The 10818-nt window shown below is 26.7% G+C and overlaps 1 protein-coding gene across 6 annotated transcripts in view; it reads right to left on the bottom strand.

The window, feature by feature from the left end:
• Positions 1-617: 617 nt before the first annotated feature.
• LOC107440697 (Plenty of SH3s) overlaps positions 618-10818 on the bottom strand; it is a 31159-nt gene continuing 20958 nt past the window's right edge. For 3 of the 6 annotated variants that reach the window (XM_043051950.2, XM_043051953.2, XM_043051951.2), the window contains exons 13-15: positions 10209-10366; positions 9967-10122; positions 618-6001 (exon numbers count right to left, since the gene is read on the bottom strand). In XM_043051950.2, coding sequence (XP_042907884.1) covers positions 5833-6001; positions 9967-10122; positions 10209-10366 — 483 coding nt within the window. In that variant the 3' untranslated portion in view covers positions 618-5832. The remainder of the gene's footprint in view (positions 6002-9966; positions 10123-10208; positions 10367-10818) is intronic. The other 3 variants (XM_043051952.2, XM_071185962.1, XM_071185963.1) reach the window with 2 other exon arrangements.

Genomic DNA, 10818 nt, shown 5'->3' with positions numbered 1-10818 from the left:
TCCATGCTAATTAAATTTATAATAACCTAATAGCTGTCAATAATATTTTAATGCATAAAAATAAATATATATTACATTTTCCTTTGGTAAAATATTTTTGTATCAATTAACTTTATTTTCCCAAGATCTTACGTTAATATTTTTTTTCCTCTTTTACAGTAACAATACATTTAGAGTAAAAAAAATACAGATTATTTTATGATATGTAATGTTTTTGAAATAAATAATTTAATGGTCCCACCAAGAGAAAATTGAAAGGGAATTAAAAAGTTATCAATTTATAATGTAATTTACATATTGACCATCAAGTATTTAGGTTAACTTAAAGATTATTACAAAAATTTTAATCAAATAACAAGAAATTGCTTGAAGCTTTTAAGAAATGAAATATTAAATGATTTTAAAAACAAATAAGGGAGAGTAGTAAGAAAATCAATCAGGACATAATTTAATGAAGATTTATTAAATAAGTAACATAAAAAAACTTTTTTTTATAAATAATACATTACTATTTATCTTGTTTCATGTTGTAAAAATTTTTAGTNTTTATAAATAATACATTACTATTTATCTTGCTTCATGTTGTAAAAATTTTTAGTATAACCCATTAATGACTCAGATATAACCTATTAAGACTTTAATGGTAGAAGATTTATCAAGAACAGTTACTGCATTTGATAAGCATAACCGAGGTACATAAATTTTTTAATACTGCAATGTAGCATTACCTATTGAAAAATCCTTTTTTTTTTTATTAAAAAGAAAGTGTTTTAAAAATAATTTATAGGTTTTAATATCTATTGTAACTACCTAATACAAAATTTTGGCGACTGCATATAAAACTATCCAAATGTAATTGGCAAAAGATAACTATTGAATACAATTCTATTGAATACAATTCTATTGGATATACAATACGTGAAAAGTATTATTTAGACTTTGTTACTTATCTGGTATGTTATTTTTAAAAAAAATTACTACAAATTTATAATTAATACTAATATAAAAAGTGATACTAATGCACAACTGCCAACTCTTCCGGTTTTCCCGGAAGATTTTATTTTCATATTTAAAGTGCTAGCGAAATTCATGTTACTTCTCTAAACTTTTTGAATTATAATAATTATTTTAAATCAGGTGACCACCACTACATATAAATAATTACAACAAATATATAAAAGCATATTATTCCTTACGATAGCGAATTTCAGCCTGATTAAAATATAAATCTATTTTTGAGGAAGATAGTTTTTCGGTAATTGTTTTACTACCACTTGGAAAATCCATTCTAGAAAAGAGTGAATGTTGGCAGGTATGCTAATATAATTTCATAAACAAAAAATAAGTACATGCATAGAAAAACATAGTTTAAGTATGCAAAATACAGTGTTTAAAAACTTCATAATCAGTGCATTGCTAGCTAAAGTACTCTTTTAAAAGCTACATACAATTAAAAGCACATTTGTGTGGGGGGAGGGGGACTCAAAATTTACCATCTCAGGGGTTAACAACAATTAAATATAAACAGACAGTAAAAAACAGTCAGTGACTATACTACCAGAAATGTCTTTAAATATAAATAAACTTGATCTATGTACAGTATACTACCCCACAGGGGTTATATATGAAAAAAGTTGGTTTCAAGCCATGCCTCAATAATTCTCTCCTGTGACAATTGGAATGTAAAACAGCATATGAGCACCAAGAAATTTTTTTTTCAAACTTCAATCTAATTCAAAATGTCGAAAAGCTAGGAAACAATCAACTCAACAGTTTATAAAACATTAAGATAATCTTGATCAAAAAGGAATATTTAAATTTCATTTAAAAAACTGCGTAAGAAGTTACTTTTTATGTAGATGTCTCGTATATTTTTTGTCATCACTATCAAAAGTAAAATTCCTTAAACTTAGTTAATATATTTTTGTCATTAGTTAACAACGTCTGTGCATGAAATCAATGTTCAGAATGTTCCATTCTTTACTTCCCTATTCAATTACAAAATAATAGACGGTGACATGACTTAGTTTCTTTGTTAAATGGCTGGTCCACAAAATTTTAACTATATTTCTCTACTAATTTGATACTTTTAAAATTTCACTAAGAAATAAACTTAATTGAAAAAAAAATGCATTACTGAATTTTGGGCAAGTTGAAGTATTTTCACTGAGTTAACTCTATTGAAACATTACCTTTTGCTGCAGTAAAAGATTTTGCCTTTAATAATTCACGTTTAGTGCATGTAGTTTGTATGAACTTAATTCAATAAAGTTGAAAATTTTGTACTTTTTTTTAAAATTAACATGTTGAATGCCACGCTAATTTTACATGGCTTGCCCGCCAGGCCAAAATGATTTTTGTGTTTTCTATATTGCATTAATTTCTTCAAATCATTTTAGTAACGATAATAATATAAAAAAATTTAAAATTTACTTGAATTATGTGTTTCTAATAATCTTGGCTTCGCCAGTCACCGGTGACCCCCATGGATTTCAACAACTTAAACATTTCTAAAATTATTTCAGTCTATTCAAGAAGCAATAAAACTTTTATTCCTAGTTGACAGACTTCCATTTAACGGGATGGAAGAAAACAACTGTCTAAATTTGCTTACTGTGAATTTTAATTCACTTTTCTTATTTTTTATTTAATTATTTTTTGAGGATAGCTAAAACAAATCATACAAGTTGAATACATTTTATATGATTCGTGAAAAAAGTTTTTCAATGGCACACTAAAATGAGAAAGAAATCAGTAAAAGATTTATACTTAAGAGAAGACAATATTGCAAATTAAAAATTCAGTGAGAAACTGTTGCTTTAAAAGAAGTAACATAAAAAAATTATCAACTAATAATTTGGTTTATAAAGTAAATATACGCCTGATACAGCTTTGCTCTTTCACAGAGCCTTTCAATAAACACTTTACAAACTGTTGAGCGATCTTTTTTTAGACAATAGTGGGGGAAGTAAACATTTTTAAAAAAATCATTGTTACATTAATGCAAACAAACAAACACTGAGGCATAACTTAAGTTTATTATTAAAATAAATAATATACGTGCTGATTTTAAAAACAATAAAAATTAAAGGTTTAAAAATACTCTCAAGATAAAATGTGTGTTAATATATGTACAGCTATCACTGAAAAAACTAATTATGACTTTCAATAAATGTAGTTCTAAATTTAAAAAAAAAAGAAAAGAAAGAAACTGATAACTTTTAGATTAAGTACATTTCTAAAAAAAAGGCGTTATTAATAACAGACTTATCTTAATAAAGCACCAAACATAACTAAATCTATATTCATTGTAGGAATAGGATTTGTACAAATAATACAACCACAAATATAACTATAGTAACAAAAAGAATACCACAGAATGCAAAAATTTAATAATTTCACTTTTCTAATTACATAAACTAATTCTGCTGTGAGCAAACATTTTTTTTTTATCAATGCATAAATTTAAAATTTACCAATGAAATGTAATCTTTAAAATGATAATGAATTAGGCTACGTGCACAAGATGTAGAAAATAATGCATAGTAGCAATATAAATCTAGAAAAACTAAACATTCATCTTATCATGCTGACTTTTGACCCTCACTGATATTTACTACACAATTTCAATAACACTCCAACTATGCAAATCACATCTTTAAAAATAGAGAACTTATTCTAAAGTTGTGTTTAATGTTTTATCTTAAAACATCATCCAGCTGTCCCTTAATAGTATTTTAAGACTTTTCATCAAAAATAATATGCCTACAAAAATTTAACAAAAGAAATTAAACATTTTATAGTTTAAAAATAAATGAAAATGAAAGTAGCACATACATAGGCAAATGCAATATTTTCAAAAAAATATGTAACTGACATTGAATAATTTTCAAGCATTAAGTGAGTTCAGATAGTGTGTTGCAATTTACTTGTTACAATTTTTATATTGATGGTACTGGTAAAAGGTATTCATTAATTTAAAGCAAACAGAGAAACAAAGAGTTCTATTGTTTTGTGTTAAGAAATAAACAAAATTAATGTTGAATTTATTTTTAAAATTATTAAATAAAACCTAACCCGTTTTTATTTAGGATACAAGGTTTTAAATGCAATGTTGAGTTTAGACTTTTTAAATGTTGATCCCATGGTTAAAAAAATAAAATAAAAATAATGTATAGATCTACACATTTTCTCTGGTGAATATTACTGCATCAAAAAAAAAATTTTTTTTTCCTTTAATGTTCCAATATCATTTACCACTTCTTAAAAAGACAGTCAAATTTAAGTCTTTGAGTTTACACTTAAGCTCATTATATATATATANTATATATATAAAAATTTTATTATTTTTAATTGTGCTTGAAAACACAATTTAAATTTTTCAAAGAAGTTTTTAACAAGGAAAAGAAATAACTAAGTTTGTATGTTTGTTAAACTACACTAATAAATAATTTAAACAAGCAACAAATAATTATGATACAATTTTTATACACATTAGCATTAACTTTGAAGTATATAATAATAATTCTTCACAAATGTACAAAATGAAATAAAAAATTAAGATAACAGATGCAAACATTTCTATAAATAAACAGAAAATAACATTTCTTATCAATACAGCCTCCTTTAAAAAAAAAAAAAAAAAAATGGGAATAACAGTAGGTTTCCAGTAAAAAATTAAATGCAAGAAAATCTTTTATGGAAATAGGGGTGCCAGTCTAAAATGCATGCCCTGAAGTAAATACAATTTTTGTACTTAAAGATATTACTTAAGTTTAATAAGTATGAGACTGTTTGGATTAAATATTATATGTACTTATGCATTGTGAACTTAACTAATTTTCCATTATTTCCTTGAAATACAATAATTTTTTATATCATCCATAACTGGATTTTTTCCTTTTGAAACATTTGTATCAATACAGACCTTAAGCAATCTAATAACAGGATTATTTATACAAATACAATAAAAGATGTGATTAAGTTTGTGAAAAATTAAATACACATTATTGTACAGTTAGCATAAAACAAAAATTATAGAAAATAGTAATAAGGCAGTAGTATATAAGCCTTTCAAATTAAATATAAAGTTTAAATAGTGTGGGTGTAAAATAGCAAATAATAAGTTATTTTAGGTGTATTTTAAAATATGAGTGCATGCTGATACATTAAAACACCAACAACATGAAACAGATGTAAATTTATTCATTTAAGTAGCTGCATATGATTTTGTTTAGTTATAAAATATTACGTTATTGTGTGTTTTTTAAATAATATATATATATTTATTAAAGACTATTAGTTCTTGATAAATTTAAACGAGTATAAATTGGCACCCCTACACATTTTTTAAAAAAGGTTAAAGTTGCACTTTTTGTATTGATGGTACTGGTTAATTTATGGCAAACTAAGAAATGAAGAGTTCTATTGTTATTCATACCACTAATAAATAAACCAACAAACAATTAAATTATAAATAGCATACCTAAATTAAAAAAATAGTTACTATAATACTAACAAAATTTGGTCAAATTGTACATATAAACAGTATCAAAACAAAAGAAAATAAAAATGAAAGAATAGATTAATATTTGGCATCACACTTTATACTTTGCATAAAATGGGATTGTTAATCACAAGTTCCACTGTTATTTTGTTATTGCAAAACAAAAGGCAGTATAATAAGCAGCTAAATAAGACTTGTTTAACACCAATATCACTTGAGATTCAGACTGTTTTCTAAAACCCAAACGTAATAAGGCAACGGTCACCTTTCGGCAGAAATGTGCATGTTCTTGAGACTTCAAATGTTATGCCTATGCCTGACTTTCTTCAAAATCCTTCTACAAAACTAGAGGGGAAAAGTCCAGTTTTTCCAGTTCTTTGCAATGTTCCCTTGTACCAACCATCTTCACGTTTTTTATGAACATAAACTATATCACCGACCTTCAATTCTAGTTCATAGTCACTGTTCGGAGGATAAGGCACAATACAGCGAAATCTGAAATTAATGCAAGTTAATTAGAAACAAATATAAATAAAGCATATATTAATTACCAATAAGGCATGAAAAATACAGTTGAACTTGTTTATCTCGAACCTCTTTATCTCGAAAACCTCTATATCTCGAAATTTTTACAATTCCCTACATTTACTGTCTAAAATAAATGTATTTTCCATGTTTATGTCAAAACTTTCCTTATCAGCAGAACTTGTAGACAGAGATGAATTTCGTGAATCCACAGGAAGAACAGGTTGGGGGTGTTTTTTGGAATTTCAATCACTATCCCTGCACTTCCTTAACTAGAAAGGAATACAATGATTCTGGCAGTAAGAGAGGGGTTAATGAGTAGTGACCATCAGGGGTTAGCTTTTCAACATAGATACGAAAGCTAAGAATAAAAATTCATTTTCACCTCAAAATTGCAACCAATGGATCAAAGGATAATTAAGAGTTTTAAAGTGAACTAGGAAACAATCTATGAGGAATTCGCGATCTTTCTAACCTCAAAAGAATAATTGAAACAAATAAGGTTATCAGTCAAAAATCTTATTTATTATTTTCAGTGTTAAATGTATGTTAAAAAACTTATGTATATAGATGTATGTGGTATAATTAATTTAAAGAAATGTCTACATTTTTCTACTAAAAACAAAGCACTTTTAATCAAATTTAATTTCTTTATAGTACCTGTATAACTTTAAACCTCTCTATAGTACCTGTATAACTTTAAACCTCTCTATCTCGAATTTTTCGCCTTTCCCGTGAGATTCGAGATAAACTGTATATAAATTGTATAGATAAAAAATTTATATTTTCACCCAACTATGTAATAATATTTTTAGTGACGGATAACCACAATACAGCATTGAAATTCCATTTTAAATGTAACAGATTATTCAAAATTTCTATAATTAGAATTAGAAAGTTCAAATTTCATCAAAACAGTAAAACAAAGTACTTTGCCTTTTTACAGAAGATTTTGCCCCTCTCTATATTGTCTATTTGATATCAGAAAATAAAACTATTTTTAAAAAAACAAAACAGGAAATAGTTTTACCTTAACTTTAGATATTTCTATATCCTTCAAAGTCATTGACTTAAATATAATGATGTGATTATATTAAAAATTATGAAGTATCATAATCAGGATTCACACTGTCACAATAAAAATCTATGCAAAAATTGAACAGTGTGTAAGATGAAACACCCTGAATAATTTTTAATCTAATGATAGAATTTTCACATACTAAGACTTAAATGATTCAAAATCCATCGCCTTAAATAGGCTAATTAATGTAGAATACAAAATTTAATGTTGCAAAATCAGACACAAAAACTTAGTCTCTCTGGCGGATTCAGATTCCAGACTTTTGAAATATAAGGATCATTGCAATCTAGAAAATATGGTCCCAATAAGAATGGTCAAAAGCTTGGAACCCTTAATTCTACATTTTGTGTACCTCGCAATGTCTCAAGAACTTTTAAGATGAATAAAAAAAAATTTCTGAAGATAATTCCATGCAAAAGATAATTTTAAATATTTATTTTTTAATATTTTAATTAATAATGATGTGAACAAATTTTGAATGGTAAGATATGCAATTTGTAAAATCATTTTCAAGAATGTAATTTTATACGACAAAATTGATCAAATAGTTCTCAAGAATTCAAATTTTAATTATACAATTTTTTAAAAATTTGATAACTCAGAAACTTAACAATCGATTTAGCTTAAAAAAGTTCTTGAGATATTTGCAGAAAGTCAAATTTACATAAAGGAATTAAAATTATAGACCGCTCTCTCATAACAAGTATTGAGACCATATTTTGAGGGTCAAGAATTTGAATCTGCTGAAAAAAAGATACATTTATTCTGACAAATTATGTTTTTGTGTCTGATTTTGCCACCTAAAATATTGAGTGCAATAAATAATTAGCATATAATGAGGTCAGCCCTCAAACTATATAGAATAAGTTCTGGTACGTAAAATTCTGATCATTAGATCAAAAGTTACTTATATGATAATTATGGTGTCACAGTTACGTTTTTGGTGTAATGTTACAATTACTCCCTAAAAATAGTTGGAAGAAAAGATTGTTTAAATCTTTTATGCATTCTTTTCTCTATTATGTTCATATTTACAATGGATTTTTCTTAATTTAAACATGAGTTTCATGAATATATATTTTTCATTATGCAAAATTTTCCTTTTCTATTTGAAAAGAATCTTGAAATTTTGCAAGACAAGAAATAAACATTCCCTAAACTGATGTTTTAAATTAAAAAAAATCTATAATAAATATGAACATAATGGAGAAAATAATGCACAAAATAAATTAAAACTATCATGACATAAAAAGAGAAATAAAAGATTTAAAACTGTTGGATGAAAATTATTTAAATATAAGAGTAATTATAACAGTGATATATAGTTGTCATCCTGAACTATCTCATTTAATCCTTTTCTCAGTAAATAAAAATTAATATAATAAGGAATCCTTTTAACACAACCTAGAATTGAGAGCAGAATAAAATCTATTTTTTCTACATCTATTTTAACACATTAGCATAGAAATCAAAAACCGTTATATGGTTGCTAATCTTTTGAATTCCATAAAATTTATTATTATTTCTCACACTTTATCTTCCGCCAACACAATTGAATGCGCAAGGCCAAGAAAAAAGAGCCTTGGCAATAAATTTATATTTAATAATTCATACAAACATAAAAAAAGGAACATTTCTATTTACTTCAGATCTCAATATATTTCATAAATAAACCTTTTTCCTTTATAATTTATCATACTTTGATTCTTCATGAAGTAGTTTATGATGTAATTGCTGTCCTGTATCACTCTGGAGTAAAAGAATAATTGGAAAGATTTACTACTAACGATAAATCATCGAACCTCTTTAAAGAATAGTAATTCCAACATCAACAAACTTTTTCATCACAATGGTATTGATTCTAATATTGATAAGATATACATAAATAGCCTAATGTAATTATATATAATGAGAATTTTATAATTAAGAGTGGTAATTTGCTTATTTGCTTTCTTGTAAGCATTTAATATCATTGGAAATTTCATGGATGTGTGCCCAAAATTCAACTTAATTAAAAACAACAACAAACTAAATCTCTTCATAAACAGGAAAAATAAAAGACAGGGTCAGAGAAAGAAAGAAAAAAAAAACAGGGTCTTTTATTTTCCTCTCCCTGATTTTACTATCGACACAGTACAAGAAATTTCATGGGTGTTTGCCTAAAATTTATTAAGTTGTTTAGAAACAACATAAGATACCTGGTGGCTGAGTGGTAGTGTGTCACGCTCTTATGCCACAAGTCCTGGGTTCGACCCTCGGGCCAGGCAAGGTCAACTCAACCACTTTTGTCACTTCAGTGGGTCGATAAAATGAGTACCAAGAATGCTTGGGGAGTAAACACTACGGGTTTGGTGTTCCGATGACCACCCAGGTCAAGAAAACTGAGATGGGCACAGTAGCCCTTGGCCCTCAATGGGCTGTCCCGCCACTGAGTTTAGTTTTAGGAACAACATGAAACTAAATCTTTTATAAACTCATACAAAAATCTTTTCCACATTTGCATAGGCGGAGTATACCGATTTCTGTGGAAGAATTTATTTTTATTTTTTAAGTGGTAACAAAATATACATGTGAATATTATTATCTTTGTTTAAAAAGATTTTGACACGGATAGTTAAAATAAATATATATGAGACTTAACAATATTCATTCAAAGTATTAAATGTTTGCATATTGAAAATAATTCCTGCTTACAATTGCAAAATAAATCGCTATATCATTACTACAAAGAATCGTAACTAGAAATTAAAAATTGTACCCATGCATTTGTAATATCTGAGTTTTCTTACGCTTCTTTACAATATTTTTTCATTTCTTAAAGTGTACCAATAAAAAATAAAAAACAATGAACAACCTTTCCCGCACCAACGGCGCCGGCTGCTTAGGTCGTGATGATGATTTTGGAACTTCACCATTGGAACCATCAAGAGATCCAGTTTTTTTATGGTTCGCATTTTGACTACCCAAAGCTTCACTGGGACAAGATGTTGATCTACATTCAAATAACTCACTGTTAAACAAGCAATGACTAAGTATATATATTTTATAATTCATATATGTTAAATGACACACAGATTTATAACTTTATTAGCTTACCTGACATGCACAGCAGATAATGATTGCTGTGATGATGATGTTCCATCCACAAATGAGGGATTATCACAAGAATAATCAGATGGAGGTGGTGATTTAGATTTTCGTTTAGTTAATCGTTTCATTAAACTAACAATTTCCTTTTCTTTCTTCTCCTTGTGCTACACAAATTAAACATAAATAACACTTCATATTTTTCAATAAAAATAAAATGTAGCAAATGCAAATTAAATTTTAATCATCAAAACTCAAAGTAAAAAGTTGAAGGTTAATATTACAAATATAGAATATGTTATACAGTAGGGAACCGATTATCCGGAACGATCGGAACCATCGCTATTCCGGATAACTGATTTTTCCGGTATTCTGAATCGCTACAAAAAGGGCTTTTCTTTATTGTTAAACCCAACTAAAAAAAAATGTTTGGAAATAATCTTAAAAAGAAGAAAAAACGATGAAGTAATACACTAACGATTATTTCCAAAATGATGGTAAGGTTAACATCGTTCAAAAAAGAAAGAAAAATCCTAAAATCTTATGAGGGGAGAAAAAAGTTTTTTAAAAATGACGGGAAAATTTATCGAATTTTGTTCCGGTTTTCTGATTTCCGGAT

The sequence above is a fragment of the Parasteatoda tepidariorum genome, chromosome 9, assembly GCF_043381705.1.
Source record: "Parasteatoda tepidariorum isolate YZ-2023 chromosome 9, CAS_Ptep_4.0, whole genome shotgun sequence".
Taxonomy (NCBI): domain Eukaryota; kingdom Metazoa; phylum Arthropoda; class Arachnida; order Araneae; family Theridiidae; genus Parasteatoda; species Parasteatoda tepidariorum.
The sequence above is the reverse complement of the archived record's forward strand: the minus strand, read 5'-3'. Positions and strand labels throughout refer to the sequence as shown.